General features: G+C 35.7%; 1 protein-coding gene and 1 non-coding gene across 2 annotated transcripts; one reads left to right on the top strand and one right to left on the bottom strand.

Moving 5' to 3' along the window:
* Window positions 1-6,585: 6,585 nt before the first annotated feature.
* Window positions 6,586-14,479, top strand: LOC120251345 (disease resistance RPP8-like protein 3). The gene is made up of 3 exons (XM_039259884.1): window positions 6,586-6,887; window positions 12,052-13,477; window positions 13,577-14,479. The coding sequence occupies exons 1-3, from the start codon at window positions 6,586-6,588 to the stop codon at window positions 14,477-14,479; spliced, it is 2,631 nt and encodes an 876-aa protein (XP_039115818.1).
* Window positions 14,480-17,580: 3,101 nt separating this feature from the next.
* On the bottom strand, window positions 17,581-17,685 carry LOC120252307. Its single transcript, XR_005533848.1, has one exon. It is a non-coding gene; the product is annotated as a small nucleolar RNA R71 (small nucleolar RNA).
* Window positions 17,686-19,701: the final 2,016 nt, after the last annotated feature.

The following is a 19,701-nucleotide window of genomic DNA, read 5'->3' as shown; positions in this document are numbered from 1 at the left end:
GCGGTTTAAAAGGGGCTGGAATCTGGCATCCACACGGGCGTAAGGAATTTCCACACGTCCATATGGATTCTCTGGAAATCTCATTTTCAGCCGGCCGTAAACAATATCGCTACAGTGATTGCTGCAGTGTTTTACTGCATTACTTGCTACAGCACCGGCAAGAAACAATCTCGAATCCATGTTTTTCATCGAGGTAACATAAACGGGCACACATTTAAGACATAGATCATGTCGCTTTTTCAACAAACGGCCTCATTAGTGAAGATCTTGCTATCAATGCACAAATCGGGATACTTGAATGTGACTGTCTTGTGCCCCTCCACATCATTATCCTTGCTTGAATACCTAGAAGTTGGCACACATTCTAGTATCTTGATCCCGACCTGTGTCTTCATGTTTGTTCCTTCCCAAGACTTCATCAAATAGTGCATTCACGATCTACATTGGCTTCTTTTCTCAATATTTAGCTTCGCAACCCTACATGCGCAAAAGAACACAAATACACATGTATTAGTGCTCAAACCTGATAAAAGTAATGCTCATCATAAGGAAAGACAATTCACATTCTTATCGCACAAGCACTTATCATTCATATAAATCTTGTGATGACATTTTTAATTAGTTTTGAACATCATAGTCTATGTGGACTCTTTGTGAGATAAAGAGAAGGGCTCTGTAAGAGTTTAGTACTTATACATTTAAATAGTTCTCAAATCAAAGAATCTTTAATTCTATGTTAAAGATTCATAAGGATTTATATGGCATATACTTTGACAAAAAGTGCTAGCTGAACACTATAGAATTGGTATATTTGAATGATACACTCTCCACAAATGTACGGGTCGCACACAAGTAATACAGTGGTACCCTGCTAGGTGTAGGATTGTAGAACCTCAAGGACTGGACTAAAAGTACTAATCCTTCTTCTAATATCTAGTTAAGAAAGAATAGGGTTTGATTTAGAAAAGTAAAGTGAATAAGTATGAAAGAACAAGTGAAGAAATAGTTAGATTAGGACCGAGAGTTTCAACAATAAGAGAGCAATACCCCGGGATGATTCCTATGAGCTATAGCGTGCTAACTGACTTGTAATGCCTACCAAGTACATTCTATGGTTCTTGTGTGTGTTCAGAAGCAATGTTGCATCATAGTATTCAAAAGAATTCCATAGAACATTAAAAGAGACTATTCAAAGCATACAAAGCATCATAGTCCAATATCCCAGGGCACTGTGAATGGTTAGCCCCTCATGGATGGGTAAAACATGGAAGAAGCAATTAAGGATCTAAAGAAAGAAGACATGACTCCCTTCTTCTAAAGAAACTCTTCCTAGTTGAGCTTCGTATGTTAGCCCCACTTTCCTTGTGCCGCCAACTTATCCTTAATCTCCTTAGACTGTGTAGTGAAGCTTGATCTTCACCTTCATCAAAGTCCTCCCAGGGGAGAAGAAAAATCCCCGAACAAAGATAAGGTGAAACCCTAGAAATATGGAGTTAAATGGCTAATTTTGAGCTCGACACGGTTTGAGCACCGTCATGCTTGGATCGTGTTCACGCTGAGAATTCTGAGTGAACCGGTTAAGTGTTGTCCTAGGATAATCAATGGGAGAAGCACGTTCGGGCTCTGTCCATGCTCTGCCTGTGAATGATCGTGCTAAGAGCCTCCAGAGAGTGCTTCTCCTGTTTAGTAGAAGATACCTCTAGGCTAAGATTTTCAGGGGGAGAGGCACGGTCATGCTTAGACCATGCTTCTCTTGAAAGCACCCTCATGCTTGAATGTTTGCTTGGTCATCTTCAGGCTGAGATATTCAGGGGGACAAAGCATGATCGTGCTCTGCCCGTGTTAGTCTTGAAAACTTAGCAAAATCTTTATTCTTTTTGTTCATTTAGTCCACGATTTCACTCCAAGTTGGTTCAAGCACTGCATTCCTGTATAGGGAGCAAATATACCTAGAATAGTATCTCATATAGACAAAATTGTGCTAAAAGACAAGAAAATGAATGGATTGAGGGTAAGTAATCATAATATGAAATGCACTCATTATTCCATTATTCCATCTTGTGTTGATGATGAGCTTGGTTACAATGAGCATCATACTAGTTGTTGCTGTGAATAAAAGACTAGAAGAAAACATGAATGATAGAACATGTAGTGATTGATCACCACCAACTCCACTTATAATGGAGATGATAGATAGACTAACCATAGTTAAAGAAATGAGATTGATGAAGTTGATGGAGTTGATGGAGTTGAATAAGAGTGCATTCCAGTTATTCTTTTGTTTATTAATGATCTTGTGTATACATCTCCGCTCTCTCTATAGCCATCTTCACCCTAATTTTTTTATTTTGAAAATAATTTTAAAATTTTTTAAAAGAGCCACGTTAGCATAAGTGGATTGAAATGAAACGGCCATCACAAGATGGACTTAATTTTTCTCATTTCAATAATAGAAGGATCTCTAGAGGACAAATAAAAATAGAGGAACTAAAGGGGCAGATTGAGAATAATAGAGGGACCAAATAAGGTATAATACCAAAGAAGTTCGCGCAAAAGTAAGACTCATGGAAAACAAGGCAAATGTTGCAATCCCAATGCTATTACAAAAGTTGTTGGCATTGAAAAATATAATAATATCTTGAGTGGGTACCATATTATAGTCATTTTTCATTTTGAGCATTAACCTTCAATTTATATCATTTTGGTCACTCAACTTTGATTTGTGCTCATCAGTTGGTTACCAAGGGGATTTTGAAAAGAATTTAATGACATATACGCCACATTTGCCATGTCAACACCAATTTGCAAAATTTACAAAATGACATAGTTTGTTTGTTTCCTCCTTTTGAAACAACACAAAAAAGAAATAGTTTCCAAAATTTACATATCATAGACAGTTTGTTAAATACTAATTTTTTTAAAAACTACTTAGCCCACTACATAATGCTTCAACTATTGTGCATGACCAGAAGTAGTAGATCCTTTTGAATCAGGTGGCACCCAAATCTTTTTCTTCTTGTTAGCAGCCCCATCTTTGTCATTGGCACGAGCCCGCATTGCAGGAATTCATATGACCGTTCGATTTTTTTCTGCCGAGTTTTATCTGTTTGAACCACATGCTCCTTTTCCTTTACAACATTCTTTGGTGGGCATTCTGTATTAGCAATATTTCTTCCACTTCTAGTTGGTAATTTAGTCATATTTAGCCTTCTCTTTTCCATAGTTGTTCTTTCAGTAGGAGGCTGCTCACAATTACAAATAACATAATATAAGATGGCATACTCAAATTTTACTCTAGAAGACAATCCAAATAAAAATACTAAAAGTTTTACACCATATTAATGCTCACATCTGTATTGTGCATTGAACCTGTTGTGAGAGTTGGCCAATATCAATTTGTTGTGAAAGTTGCCCAGGTTCACTAGTTCTGTTGATGAGGTATTGTGAGAGCTGCCCATGTTCAGCATTTCTGTTGATGAGGAGATCAACCTGTTCATCAACCGCCTTAGGTTTAGCTCAGACAAATGGATCCAAAGGAGAGATATTAATTCAGAATACTTTAATTCCAAACCCGGAGAAAATGCTCTTCAAGGACATGGGGATCAATACCAGCCATAGGATCTATGCTATCATCCTATAAAGCATGACAAATTTAATTAAAATGGACAATGTCAGATAAAACTAAGTTGTTGAAACACTACAAAAAAACCCACATTGCCCACATTCTCTGTTGCAGATGACTGACAACCTGCCCTGTCTTTCTTCCCCTACAACAAAGATATATTTATTTATGTTATATAAATGAAAAACCCAAGTAAATCTTAAATAAATATAAATTAAACATGCCTGCACACCATGAAATCTTTTATTACGTCCAGGTTTTCTGCAAATACTGCACTTCAGTGTGATGCCTTTCTTGCATAACTTCCCTTTATTGAAGCCCACATTTTGTTCATCTGCTTCCCTCCTTTGAAGTAAAGGTTTCCTGCCTCTCTTCTTTACCCATCTCCTTTAAAATTTGGCATTAATGAGTGAGAAATATCAAGAGTATGAGCAGAAATTGGAGTAGAAGTAGATGAAGAACTAGCTGCCATGATTCACACACTTCTTCACGAAATACACCTTCAAAACAACCACCTGAAGCAAAAGAATCACTTCACAACCATCACCAACACATAATTAACAACCCATCAGCACACAAGCATTGATCCAATTCAAACACACCATTTTAACACTTTCAATGTCAAACCCACAGGAAACACCAAAAAATTAATCACTACAACCACCTGATAGCTCTGATACCACTGTTGAGCAATATACAGATAGATAAACTCAAGAGGAACAACTTTGCTATTGAGAACAAGGATCAAAAACAACTTTATTGGACAGGATAATTCATACAATCAAGATGAACACACTGAAAAACCAGAAAAAACTTAAACTTTTCTAAAAACAAAACATATATATACATCTGATAAACTTCAGTGACTAAAAAGAAACTGGTTAGCTGAGTTATGTTGATACGTGTCGGGCTCCACATAAATGAACTGCTTGACTGACTTCTTGCCTTGAACTTAAACACTTTCTTTGATCTTCTAATCCTGGCCGTTTTTCACAAACACAATCCAACCTCTCTCCTTTTGCCTCAAACTTAAGCCACTTTACTTGATCAAACACATCTCCGCCATTCGATCTCTCCCGCTGATCTTCTAATGACCTCAACTAACATTTGAACACTTGAAATGACCCAGCTGCCCTTCTGGTTCAAGCTAATTCCACCAAGACACTTTGCTTCAGCAACCTTGGTTCTTTACTTCATCATTTCTGAAAATTCACTCACATTCAATCATTTCTAACAATAATTATATGACTAGATAGTGATAATTTTAGAGAAACTTGTGAGATGAAAGAAGGTATCAATGTTATATTTTTTTATTAAAAAAGTAACTCGATCTTTTGGAAATTGTGTAGGAATCAATTTTATGTTGCAATATCTTGTGGCTTAAGAAGAGAAGCATGACTTCATTTTGTAGGTTCAGTTGTATCGAACTACATCAACTATCTTGTTCACAACTTCAACATTAACAATGTTGAAAGCATCTCATCCTTGTGAGTGAAAGCTATGAATGTATATTCTATTATTAGTTTAGTTGTGTGGTGGGATTATTGTATGTATCCGCTCCCTATACGTAAAAAGTATGCAATCCTAGTTTTGAGCTAGCCATGTAGCTTTTCTCATATAAGCAAAATTGGACTACATTTGAAGCCGCACATACAAAAAAGAGAAATAAGTTATGTTAAAAAATGTTGGATGACTTTGTTTATATTCTAATGAAGACCATAATGATGGAAATAGTCAATTCTTTAGAAGAGAAAGATATGCAGCTTATTTATTTGAAGAAACTTGATGGACATATTGGTTTAGAAGATCCATTAGAATTAGAGTAGCCAAAGGAAAAAATGATAGTCGTGAAAAGAAATGAACATTAGATGCAAATGAGAATATTGGTAAGTGATTTAATTTTATTGGATATTTATATTTTAATATGTCAATATGATTTATTTATAATATATGTAAAACACCGGTATGAATAGCCACTTGTATTATGAACATTCACTTTTTTTGTCGTATTTTTATTTAAATTTTTCAACTGAACCACTTATAATATATGAGCATGTTATATACCATCATTTTGTCTGACCATACTAAACTAGGCTATACCACGTACCTTACTGCGGACAATGCATTTCCGGGCTTGATGGATTTAGAAAAATTGAACTAATAATTATCCATTTTTAAGTTGAAACATTAAATATTCAACTTATTTTATTAATTTAAAATATAAATTATAGCTTATTCAATTTTTGTTCAAATATACCCCAACTCCTTGCAGTTGAGATCCCACAATCAAGCATGTGCACCTTACAGACTGTTCTTGTTCTTTTAATATAAATTATAGTTTTTAATCTAATATTTTTCAAATATATTCCAACTGCTTACAACTTGATGCCAAGTTGTACTTACGTTTTTTTTTCCTTTTACATAAATTAACCTTTATTCATTTTTTTTCAAATATATCCCAGCTCGTTACAGCCGACATGCCACTGGACCTGCTCTTTATAAATGTCCACGACTTGCATGTTGTATTCGTCTCTCTTTTTCTTAATATAAACTATGATTTGGCCTTTTTTTAAAATAAAAAAAGGTCAACATATAGATATCTTAACGATTGGTACTCATTCCATATCTGAACATATGATGATCATCTCATTATGCTTGTGGTCCATGGTCTAACAACCTCTTTGTTAATTCACAACGAGTTGCATATGTAAGGTATTTATAATCTATTGTGGAGGTAATTATGAACCTCAACTGATGATGTAGCTTAAAAAAATTGTGTTAAAGAATAAACTTCATGTTTATGCTCGTCTATAACGTGATTTGTCCATATCTCATAAAAATAAAATATGACGAATGTGGTCGTAGTTTGTTTGATGCTCTTGTTTGGCTTCTTATAGGCAGAGAGTTACAAACAAACTGTGTGTATGATTGAAACAAACAAAAAAGAAGAGAGAAACAAATTAATGGCTGAGGCTGCAGTGGGTTTTGTTGTCCAGAAACTTGGTGAACTGATAGTGCAAGAAGCCGTCAGTTTGCATGGAGCGAGAGAACAAGTGGAGTGGTTGGAACGAGAACTGCGGCGAATGCAGTGCTTCTTAAAGGATGCAGATTCGAAAAAGAACAAGGGAGATGATGAGAGGATCAAGAACTGGGTCAGAGACATGCGAGATGTTGCTTTCGGAGCTGAGGACATCATTGACACTTTCATGTATTTAAAGTTGCGTAGACAACAAAAGCAGCCTGGTTGCATTGGTTTCATCAAGAGGTATGTTTTCCGAGCACTAATTTATTTATTTACTTATCATTGTCCATATATCTTCTTTGTTTTTATTAATTTATAAATACTTATCCGAAAAATAACCCGTTTCTTTTTTACTTCTTAAAAACGTGGAATTAACTGTGTTGATATACTAAAACCCGTTTGGATTTATTTCTTTTTTCAAATAGCACTTAGCTTATCAAATAAGTGTTGTTAGGACAAAATAGAATGTTTAGAATAATTTTTTAAAAATTAATAAATAGCAACAACTTTCTGATCTATTAGCACTGAGTCTCTTTTGTAAACTATTCGTGTCTTGCAAATAAAGTAGGTTTGAACCTGATCAGTTCAAATATGGTGAGAGCACAGTTGTGTTGTGGGATTAATTCATGCCTGTACATGTGATTTGTTCACATTTTATCAAAATAAATAAATAAATAACACTAAAAAACAACATTTTAAAGATGGGTGTTTCTCTAAAATGCATTTTTAAGGTGAAAGTAAACAAGATATTTTGATGTAGGGCATGCAGATAATTAAGTTTGTTTTATTAACTTGTTTTATTTTCTTTCCTTATCTTAGGTTTAGATATTTTAATCATTACTACAGGTACACATTAGAAGTTGATTTTAGTACTTATTAGTTCTGATATATATACATTTTAGTCATATCTTAGGACATATATCAAAGTAAGATTTAATCATGGGATTCTAAGAACTATTAGAAAAGGTAACTAACTATCGAGGAATTCTTCTTTTGATCTTCTAATAAAGTTTTAGTTTTAGGGAATTTTTTAACATCATTTCAGTTGGGTCACACTGCGATAAACTTTTTATTTCTCTATCATATCTTTGTAACTGTTTTCTCCAATTTGTTTAGAGGTCCCAATCTCTTCAAACCTCATCATAGGTGGTCTCTTTCAAGCTCTAGTTAGATAGTTATTAAGATTATGTTTGTCATACAAGCATGTAATAATTAAAGGTCTACTTGGATAATCATAAAATATTATTATTATTTTTTAATTTAACGGCATTTCTTCCGTTAAAGTACTTTAAAAGTTAGGCTGATCATGTTGAAGCACTTCATAACATTTGTTTTCCTTGTGTTAGAATGGTAGTAATTAAAAGTGATTTTTAGGATGAAATTATAATAACATTTAATATAAACAAGTTATTAGCTTTATTATAGTCAAGGAATGGAATTTAAACATATAATATTTGCTATATTCGCCAATGTGTTGTGGGATAGAATTCATTCAAAATCTCATGCAAACACAACCAAGCACACCACACAACAATGAAAAAGAGATACACGAATTAATAATCCAGTTTGACACAACACTTGCTTATGTTTAGAGGTCAAGTCTGGAGATAAAAATCCACTAAAATTAAGAGGAAAATAGACATGAGTACAACACTGTCACTCATCCTTATAAAGGTTCACAAGAACCCTCTTTAGATTGCAGCATGTCTACTTTCTCACCCACACACTTGGGTCTCTCACAGATGGCTTATCCTAAATATTCAGAGCATAGTCTCTTATACAGACCTCTTAAAGTCCTAAATATATTGTCTCCTTTTTTTTAGAATCTCTACAGCTTCCTAACTTGGATACCTTCCAAACTTAAATGTTGCACTTCCAGTTGCAGTTGAGCTTGCAACATGGCCTTCCTGTTGACCTTGACTAAGTTCTAGCTTCTATTGCAACATGACCTCAAAATGCCTCCGACATAGAGCGTCATCTTCATACCAAAGATAGTTTTCAACAATCTTTCAATTACTAAACTTGATTTTCTATTCATACAAGTTTTAGTTTTTCAATATCTTCCAAATTTGATTTTCTATTCATCCGAGTTTGGTCTTCACAATTATGTCTTCAATCTTCTCCTTTTATAGTTGTACCTTCAAATAGCTTCGCCTATAAATAGCTTTGTCTTCATTTAGCCTTGACCCAAAATGGCTATTATATCTTGCTTCCTTTTATGACTTGTGTCTCCATTTAGCTAGTTATCAAACTCTACTTCAATAAAACCTTGACCTCCAAGTAGTTGCTTTTCCAAATCAAACCACTTGTCAAATATTAATGAAATCTTCTTTTCAATCTTCAACTAACTAAATATAGCTTCGTCTCCATATAGTCATTGCTTGTTGTCCAAAATGACTCTTTCTCAATATAGCTCAAACCACCAAGCTGTTATGCCATATCATCAATAATGCCACATCATCATACCTTATCATTATGATTGCCACATCATCTTGTTGCCACATATGCATGTCAAATGATGCCAATAAAATGCGTCTGCACTAACAATATTTATTTTAAAGGATGAAATTTCAAACGTATAATATCTGGGCTTAGTTGGGATTGGCTTATTTTTACCCAAAAAAGCTCTTCGGACAAGTTGAAACTTTTGGGCCAAAAAGTTGTTGATGTTTTTGCGCTGCATGCGAAAAGGAGAATCACCTTAAAAAACCACAAAATTAAAGAAGCTAGTGGGAAGTGATTTTGAGAGGACTTGGACGAAACAATTTCTGTTTCTTTTTCTTTTAATAAAATTAATTACCATTTAACAATCTCAAAATTAACATCTTCAAAGTCCACGTTAATATATCCTGAATTTAATTTTAATTTTTTGATTTTTCAGCGAGACTGTGGGTGTTTTATAATTATTATACATATTATACTTATTGTAATTATTGTTGTTGTTGCTATTGTTGATTTTGTTGTTGTATTATTTTTTTTAAATGTAATTTCTCATTCAAGAAGTACTTCTGAGGATAAAAGGCAAAATAAAATTTCAATTAGGGAAACATTTTTGAAAAATCTTAATTTACCTGTAATGTTGTGTGAGAAAAAACCTGCCAAACTAACCAAAGCATTTTTTTCATAACCTTATCCAAAAAGGATAAGAATGCTACTAATAATTAAAATAATGAAATTGTATTCAAAGCCAACTTAGAGAAACACATTTTCATTTTTTGAATAGTATTTGTTTTATCTCGAATAAGAATTTATTTAGAGATTTTTAAAACTGGAAAATATCAAAAATATAAACTATTCAAGTTTCTAGTTTTTTTTTAAAGTAGATTTTATTTCCACGTACACAAGTGAAGCAAAAAGAGCTTAATGACTTGCCATTTTTTTCAAACTAGCTAGTTTAACCAAAAAACTCTTAACTTTCTCCATATTGAAGAAAATAGTAAACTCAAAAACATAATTAATAAGTTGCATTGCATCAAAATTGTAATAATTATCCAACCAAAGCCTCAAGGCAACCAATGTTAGCAAAATTTGAAGAAGATTTAGAGCCTCCAAATAAATTGGAGAAGAATAAAAAAAAAAGTTAATTAGGAGCCGGTGGCACTAACTATATATTAATATAAATGGTGAGAAAACATTTGACTCAAAGGGCATTTTGGTCACAAAGCTTTAGTCTGAATTAGTTTCTAACCATAAAAGTGCTGGTGGAAAAGCACAAAACTATTTATACATATATATATATATATATACATATATATAAAAATGGTGAGAAAACATTTGACTTAAAGGGCATTTTGGTCACAAAGCTTTAGTCTGACTTAGTTTCTAACCATAAAAAGTGGTGGTGGAAAAAGCACAAAAACTATTTATACATATATATATATATATACATATATATAAAAAATGGTGAGAAAACATTTGACTTAAAGGGCATTTTGGTCACAAAGCTTTAGTCTGACTTAGTTTCTAACCATAAAAGTGATGGTGGAAAAGCACAAAACTATTTATACATATATATATATATATATATCATATATATAAAAATGGTGAGAAAACATTTGACTTAAAGGGCATTTTGGTCACAAAGCTTTAGTCTGACTTTGTTTCTAACCATAAAAGTGCAGGTGGAAAAGCACAAAACTATAAATATATATATTTGTGCTTTTGTTTCTTCCAATAAGTCAATAAACTTTATCTGTATATGCACTTATTTTATAACTATTTATGGGTTTGTTTAGATTCATTTATGAAAATAAGCTCTTAACTTATTCCTTTCAAAAATGTTTCTAAGAAAAACACTAGGTTTATAGCTTTGAAAAGAAGCTGCTTATTTTCTAAATTAAACACTTATAAATAAATAAATAAATAAATAAATAAATAAGCTATATATATATTTATAAAGGTGGCAAGCGCCGCCCCACAATAGGGTGTCAAGGGATAGACAGGTACAAAGATGCACTAGTTACGGTGTCTTAATGATCCCTTAAAGATTTATTAACTCAACCAGACGTCACATGGAGCAATTAGATTTCTACCATGTGCACGCCCAGAAGATATTTCAGGAACAAAACCAAGTTAATAAATCCTCCTGCTTTGCAAACCTTCCAAGGGAGGGAAATGACATTCTCCCACAATGGACTCATAAATAGTAAATAAACAGTACCGCTACAGTATTTATAGTATATACACAATACTATAACAGTAATGCCGACTCAGAGATTCGATCCTGGGTCAGCTCATTTACTATTTAAGTAACATACAACTACATTGAGTAGTGGTTGTTTCTTTTTGTTTTTTTAGTCAAACACTTATAGGGAACAAAAGTTAAATCCAATATTTAGTATATTGGATTGACTTTTGGAAAACTATATACAAAGTGAAATTGCTTCTTTCGAAACGTGATCGTAGAAAAAACTCTTCATAGGGTTCTGAAATAGGGTGCTGGGTTATTTTTGTTGGATACAAATATCCTATTAGTTTTGCACATGTATATTATGAGCTATTCTCAATTTCTTTCCCACATTCTCATGGATCTTTAATTCTTCTCAATTACATTACTATTGATTTAGGATATTAAATTTTTATTTGTTTATTACATTGGCAAACATGTATAATTTCCTTATTTATATAAAAATAGTGGACCAAACCCTTTATACTCTTATCCAATTGTGTAGGAATGTTCAAAAAATTGGTGTACTTAACGCACAGCTAATGTTAATAAAGTTTTGAGTGTTGCCTTATTTTAATGATAGATTTAAATTTGCATTTTTTTATTAAAAGTTAAATTAATAGAAATTAATAGAGAACATAGGATCATGATGATGAAAATCTCAATCAAATGAAATTCAATTATAGATGCATTAAAAAAAATGTGGTAGATTAGTACAAGAAATAACAAATTTTTTTTCAGGTATGTGTTTATACTTGATCAATTGATTGGTCGACATGAGGTTCATGTGGATGTTGAAGAAATAAAAGCTAAGATGCTTGAGTTATCTGAAAGTAGAATATTATATGGAATTGCTAACATAGGTGAAACAACTGGCACAACTTGTCACTCCCCAAGTCAAGATGTGATCCCTATATTGCCTCAACTGAATGATGACATTGATATTGTTGGCTTTGATGACGAGAAAAAAATGATGATCCAAAAGGTGGTTGACAAAAGCAATGCAAATCGATTAGTGATATCAATAGTTGGTATGGGTGGTCTGGGAAAGACTACACTTGCTAAATCCGTTTATAATGATCCTGAAGTCAAGAGAGGTTTTGTTGTATTTGCATGGGTAATCATATCTCAAGAATATACTATCTTTGAGATTGTAAAAAAAATCTTGTTAGCCGTTTCAGGAATTTCTTTAGAAGGTACAATCGAAATTCTCTCAGTTAATCTTTATGAAAAATTGAAGGAACAGAAGTACTTGGTTGTTCTTGATGATGTTTGGGAAGAAAATATATGGAATGAATTGCAAAAGGTTTTTCCAGATGTCAATAATGGAAGCAGAGTTATTATCACCACTCGCTCTTTGAATGTTATTAATATTGCAGATCCTACCACCCAACTTTATGAATTACGTTGCCTAAATGAAAATGAGGCGCAGGAGTTGTTTCTTCGAAAGGTCTTCCCGAGACAAGCTATTGAAGCATGTTGCCCGATTTATTTGGTTGATTATGCTCATCAGCTTGTTCAAAGATGCAGAGGCCTACCACTGGCACTAGTAGTCCTTGGAGGACTTGTCTCAACTAAACCACAAACCCAAGATGCATGGCAGAAAGTTGTTGCGAGCATGAAATGGCAATTTGTGGAAGGTGGAGAACGGTGTTTAGAAATACTTGCATTGAGTTATAATAATTTGCCATATTACTTAAAATCATGCTTTCTTTATTTTGGTTGCTTCCAAGAGGACATATATATTCCTGCACAAACATTAATTAGATTGTGGTCGGCAGAAGGTTTCTTACCAAGAAAAAATGGTAAAACCACAGAAGAAATTGGTTTGGATTGTCTGGAGGAGTTGGCACGAAGATGTTTGATCCAAGTAACCGACCGGCAATATGATGGTAGTGCAAAGTATTGCCGAATCCATGATGTCCTACGTGATATGTGCATTAAGGAAGCCAAAGAGAACAAATATCTTGAAATCTACAAAAGTGACAATGCCGATTGTGCAACAATGCCAAATAAGGCTCGAAGACTAATAGTTACATGTAATGAGATTGAGATTCTAGATTATCCTAACTCAAACTTGAGGGGTTTATTCTTCCATGGATATAGTTATGATTCTCTAACCTTCAAAGCATTGAATAGACAGCTTGGTGGATTTAAATTATTAAGGGTACTTTATTTGTTTAGTCCGGGTATGCCAGTACTGCCTACAGAAATTAAATCATTAATTCATTTAAGATATCTTGAATTGCATGCTTTCTGTCTGAAGGAAGTTCCATCATGGATTGGTCATCTCCGCAATCTCCAGACTTTTATTGTTACTAGTGGCAATTTAAAGAAGATATCAAGTTCACTATGGAAGATTAACTGTCTCAGGCATGTTCATGTAAATTATGACATTGGGAGGACTCACTGGCATGATGATATAAATTATGGCTATTGTTCTATTCTACCAAATATGGGAGATAATCAACTAAAGAATTTGCAGACTTTAAAAGGGGTATGTGCTGGAGAATGGATAGGGAAGGTACTGCCTAAGCTCACAAATCTAAGCAAATTGAAGATCTATGATATCTTTGATGATCATGCCAATGCACTATCTTCATCACTCCAAAAATTGGGTCGTCTTACTTCCTTACATATACATGGATACCAAATTCCTTTGGACATTGTCATTATAGCCTTTTCCAATCAACACTACCTCAAGAAATTGTCACTCTATGGAAATTTGAACTGCAAACAACTTCCACACAACCATGTTTTTCCTCAACAACTAGTGAAACTTGTCTTGAAGTTCACGGAATTGGAGCAAGACCCAATGGCAACATTGGAGAAGCTACAATTTCTCAAATATCTAGAACTTAGTACAGAGTTGTATAGAGGCAAAAAGATGATATGTTCATCAACAGGTTTCCCTCAACTGTTAACCTTGCACATTGGGGGTTTTGATGAGCTTGAGGAGTGGAATATAGAAGAGAAAGCAATGCAATGTCTCAAGAATTTGTACCTCTGGAATTGTCCAAACTTGAAGATGATTCCAGAAGGACTGAAGAATGTGCCACTTAATCAACTGGTATTTGTTGAAATACCCGAAGAATTAATGAAAAGGATTAAGGAGAAATCAGGAGAAGACTGGTACAAGATACAACATGTGCCTAACATCTCCTTTTGATATTATTGAGTGAGTTCCTTTAATTCTTTGCCATGACTTCTGTTTATGATATTATCTTTCCATTGCATATTCAAACTAACCCTCTCATCTTGATATTTCAGCATATGTAGCATTGGATATATGTTCAATTGGTAGCTACATTTAAAAGGTAAGTCTTACTAATTTATTAATTTAGTATGTTTTGTTATCAAGGAATTATCAAAATATCAAAAGAAAAAAAATACATGAATTTGTATAGGGGTGAGTGAGAAGTGCTTTAGGACTTCAAAGGAGCTCCAAATTAAGTCTGCAAGCAAAGAGGACTCATGCATGACTTTTCTTATGAACTCTACTTGATGTTTGTATTGATGCCTATGATTTTATTCATGTAATGTTATTTGGGTTTGATACTTTGTGGTTTTATAGCTAGACATACATGTGTATTTTTTTATTTTATTCTTGTAATGTAATTCGGTTAGATACTTTGTAGTTTTATACCTATTTTGTTATGTATGGCTCATATACACAATTAAAAGAGCAGATGCGGGAACGAAGTGGAGTGGCGCAACAGCATATGTCATATTGGGGGAGCATCAGTTTGATAAAATTGGGGGTATGGGGAAACACCCCCGTGGTAGGATACAAGGGTAATTTGTATCTGGGTAGGATTATGATTTGATAATCTTGTAAATTGTATCCGGATATGATTTGTATCCAGATAGGTTTAGAATCTGGATATGTTTAGGATCCAGATAGGGTTTGAATCCAGATAGCTTTGTATCCAGATAAGCTTAGGTTTTATGATAAACGTCTAAAAGTACATATTTTGCATGTATTTGTTTTGTATTATTCTTTACATTTATTTGTTGAATCGATGCCCTTTTGTTTTAAATTGTGTTATTTTTGTATTTCAGGCCTAATAGAAGCCGTGGGGGACTCGACGACGCGATTGGGAATGAATTCGGCATCAAAATGGTGTTTCCGAGCCAGGGATTACTGTAGCACATTAATGCAGCAGTGTATTGTAGCAATTACTGTAGCTCATCACGGGCTTCTCAGCAGAAAATTGGAAATCACTAGGGGTCAGTATACGGCCGGTATATTGACCCATTACCCATCGGGATCTGGGTGTTTAAAGGCTAAAAGCGAGGATCTTCCTGAGAGAGGAGGCTAGAGTTTGAAAACCACTTACACACCACCTCGAACCCGTGCTTTTGGAGGGCAAAAAGAGAGGAAATCCGAGCATTCCTCGGCAGGGGGCCGGTATATTGACCCATTACCCATCGGGATCTGGGTGTTTAAAGGCTAAAAGCGAGGATCTTCCTGAGAGAGGAGGCTAGGGATTGAAAACCACTTACACACCACCTCGAACCCGTGCTTTTGGAGGGCAAAAAGAGAGGAAATCCGAGCATTCCTCGGCAGGGAGAGTAACATTTAGGAGGATCCACTTCAAGGACTTCATTGTTTGGAGGTTGAAGACAATGGGAAGCCACCCCTTCGAGTGGCGTCCTCGGAAGGCTTTCTCCGCGGATTCAAGCGTCATTCGGTCTTCACCTTTTGAGGGAGTGTTCCTCATGTTCCTTTTAGTTGTTTATATGGATTGTTTGGTTGCTTGGTTGAACATGAACAACTAAACCCTAAGGTCACCGGATGTAGGTGAACCTTGGGGGTGAACTTGTGATGTTTTGGTTTATTTGAGTAATTTATTCATGATTGTCTTGTTGTGATTCTTGTTTGGTGTTCTTGATTGTTTTGGTACAATTGATTGAGTGATGTATCAAATTCTTGGTAGAACTTTGTAGCATGACCATTGCCTTAGTGCTAGACTCCACCAAACTTGGAAGGGATTACTGTACAAATACACCGTGACCAACGGGTATTTGTACCCCTCCATTCCTATGGTTGAAAACTACTAGTGTTTCTACCCTAACTTGTGAAAACCATCATTCTCCTTGCAACCGTGTGGGAAGTTGGGTGGAAGGAATTCCTTATTCAACACTTGCATCGGGTTAGGGGTCAATTTCTGTGACCATCGGGTTAACCTAAGTTTTGGTTTTCTCGGTCCAACTAGCCACATACTTAATTTTTCGAATATCCTACTCACTTTAGTAACCCCTTTGGGGACCCACATCCGTGACCGTTTTCCAACCTTGAGTATTTCCCGTGTTTTGATTTTGTCATACTTCTTAAGATTTTCTCTTGCTTTTCATTTTCGCTTTCTCCTCCTTTCTTTTCTCTTGAATTGGAATCAGTGAGCTAAACAACAAGTAAGAAGTGAGTAAAGTAGCTCCTCGGGCCCCTTGGGAATACGATCCACTCGTGCATGCGCGAGTGGTTTATTACTTGATGACCCCGTGCACTTGTGGGTGTTCATACTCTGTGTCAATCAATGTTTTTGGCACCGTTGCCGGGGACCCCACTAAGGAATATTTGGAAAGCTTTAAACCTGTTGATTTAGTCTTTTCTTTTCCTTTTGTTTTCACTCTTTTGTTTTGCTTTTGTGTTTTTCTTGTTTTTGGTTGTTGGCCTTTTGTAAATATTCCATCTTTGTGTTTCTTGCTGTTAACTAACATCTTGACTCCTCAATCCGTGTAGGTACACATCTTATAACATGAGGGGGTTAAGCAAACTTGGCTGAACCTGATAACGAGATAGAAAGAACTTTGCATGAACGATTGAGAGAAGCGGCAGAAAGTTCTAGACAACAAGGGATTTGGGTTGAGTCTAGTGAACCATCAGTCATGGCAGAGCCCAGGAAGACCCTATCGGAATATGAAAGACCACAGTTCACTAGAGAAGAATTTAGTATCCAAGCACCAACTGTTCCTGCTAATAATTTTGAAATCAAGGCGAGTACCATAGGGATGATTCAGAATTCTGTACAATTTGATGGTTTAGCGGATGAGGACTCCCATGCCCATCTTGCCCGGTTCCTTCAAATATGCTTCACTTTCAAGATCAATTCAGTGTCAGACGATGCCATTAGACTGAGATTGTTCCCATTCAGTTTAAGAGAAGCAACATACAGACGGCTCACATCCTTAGCTCCTGGGTCCATCACCACTTGGAAGGAAATGGTTGAGAAGTTCCTGGCCCGATATTTCCCTCCAAGCAAAGCTGCAAGACTGAGATAGGAGATATCGTCTTTCAGGCAAGGTGATACGGAGACACTCTTTGAAGCCCATGAACGATTTAAGGACCTTCTTCAAGTGTCCTCATCACGGCTTCCCTGCATGGATGAGAGTGCAGATGTTGTATAACAGGTTGAATTATGCTACTAGGCAACTCATTGATGCAGCGGCAAGTGGTGCTTTAAGCAACAAGCTTCCTGAAGAGGCTGAGGAATTAATTGAGAATATGGCCAGCAATGAGTGTTATTGGAGCACTAGACAGAAGCCTACAAGGGCTGTAGGGCTGTACGAGGTGAATGAATCCACAGCATTAGTCACGAAGATTGATGCCCTGATGAAACATGTCATGGAGAATAGTTTGAAGCATGACGCCCTAGCAAGAAAAGTTGACCAACTCATGTTGGGGTCCAGTTCAGGTTCCAAGGCCGTTATGTCATGTGATACTTGTGGGGCAAGGAATGCAACATCACAATGCCCTATTTTTGTTACCCCATCACCTCCTGTGGAAACAGTTGATTATGTTAGGGGTAGACCAAGGGGATCAGGGAATTAATTTGCCAACACTTACAATTATGAATGGAGCGGGCACTTCAAATTCTTCTTGGAATCAGGGCCAATCTCAGTACAGACCCCCACCATCTCAGGGAAGCCAATACCAAGCCCCGTCTCCACAAGAGAAGAAATACTCCACAGTGGATGTTTTGGCTAGATTCATGATTAGCACGGAGGCACATTTTGTGCATAATGAAAAGAAACTTGATGAATTCGGTACCATATTGAGAAATGTACAAGCATCCAGCCAATCTCTGGAGAACCAAGTGGGACAACTTGCTCGTGGACAATCTGAACGATCCTCGGGGAGTTTGCCAAGCAACACCGAAAGCAACCCAAGGGAACAATTAAAAGCCGTTACTTTGAGAAGTAGTAGACAGTTGGAAGCAAGGGAAAGAGGGATCCCAAGTGCTTCTAATGATGGGATAGCCGTAAGGGAAGACCCGAATTTGAGTGACGATGTAAGCAAGGAGAATGGGAGGAAAACTGTTGAAGATTCCCTCAATTATAACATTTCAAAGGGGCATGAATACAAGCCAGTGGTACTGTACCCCTCAAGACTCAAGCAAGATAAAGATGAAGCTCAATTCAAGAAGTTCCTCAATATCTTCAAGCAACTCGACATAAATATTCCAATCATTGAAGCACTAGCTCAAATGCCTAAGTATGCCAAGTTTTTAAAGGAGCTTCTCACCAATAAGAGAAAGTTAGAGGAATAAGGCACAATTGCACTTACTGGCTACTGCTTGGCCATTCTAGAGAAAAAGCTGCAACAAAAGTTAAAGGATCCGGGTAGTTTTGTAATTCCTTGTGTAATTGGTGAAGGGATGACGAAGCAAGCTTTAGCCAATTCTGGGGCTAGCATAAACGTAATGCCATACAACTTGTTCTTGAAGCTGGGATTAGAAGACCTAAGACCTACACGAATGACATTACAGGTTGCAGATAGGTCAGTGCCAAGACCTCGGGGGTTAGTCGAAGATGTCCTAGTCAGAGTTGACAAACTCATTATTCCTGCTGATTTCATGATTCTAGGCGTGGATGATGGTGTTGAGGTTCCCCTGATTCTAGGACGCCATTCATTAACACTTCGAGTGCTTTAATTGATGTCAAAGAGGGCAAGATGACCTTGAGGGTTGGAGACGAGCAAGTGGTGTTCACCCTCCCTGAAGCAATGAAGCACACACTTGATCATGATGACAAATTATACTTCACTGATGGTACTGATGTGATTATTTCTGACTATGTGCAGGAGCTGCTTGCCTTAAACCCTTTGGATGAGTGTTTAAATGAGTTAGCATGCCAAGATGCCGAGGAAGAACTCTCTCATCCACCAACACAGCAAATTAATCAAGTGGAAAGTAATTGATGCAGCGATATACTCGAACTGTTAATTCGCGCACGAATACCCAGTACAAGCCTTCAAAACCTGTTGATCAAAGATAGCCAGGAATTGGGAAAGAGAGTAAATTTTATTACTCAAGAGAATACCTATTACAAAACTGATTTCCTCTTGCCCATAGGCTTACATTAAATAGGAAAAAATCAAAGCTATGAAAA

This window comes from Dioscorea cayenensis, chromosome 20 (assembly GCF_009730915.1).
Source record: "Dioscorea cayenensis subsp. rotundata cultivar TDr96_F1 chromosome 20, TDr96_F1_v2_PseudoChromosome.rev07_lg8_w22 25.fasta, whole genome shotgun sequence".
Taxonomy (NCBI): domain Eukaryota; kingdom Viridiplantae; phylum Streptophyta; class Magnoliopsida; order Dioscoreales; family Dioscoreaceae; genus Dioscorea; species Dioscorea cayenensis.
The sequence above is the reverse complement of the archived record's forward strand: the minus strand, read 5'-3'. Positions and strand labels throughout refer to the sequence as shown.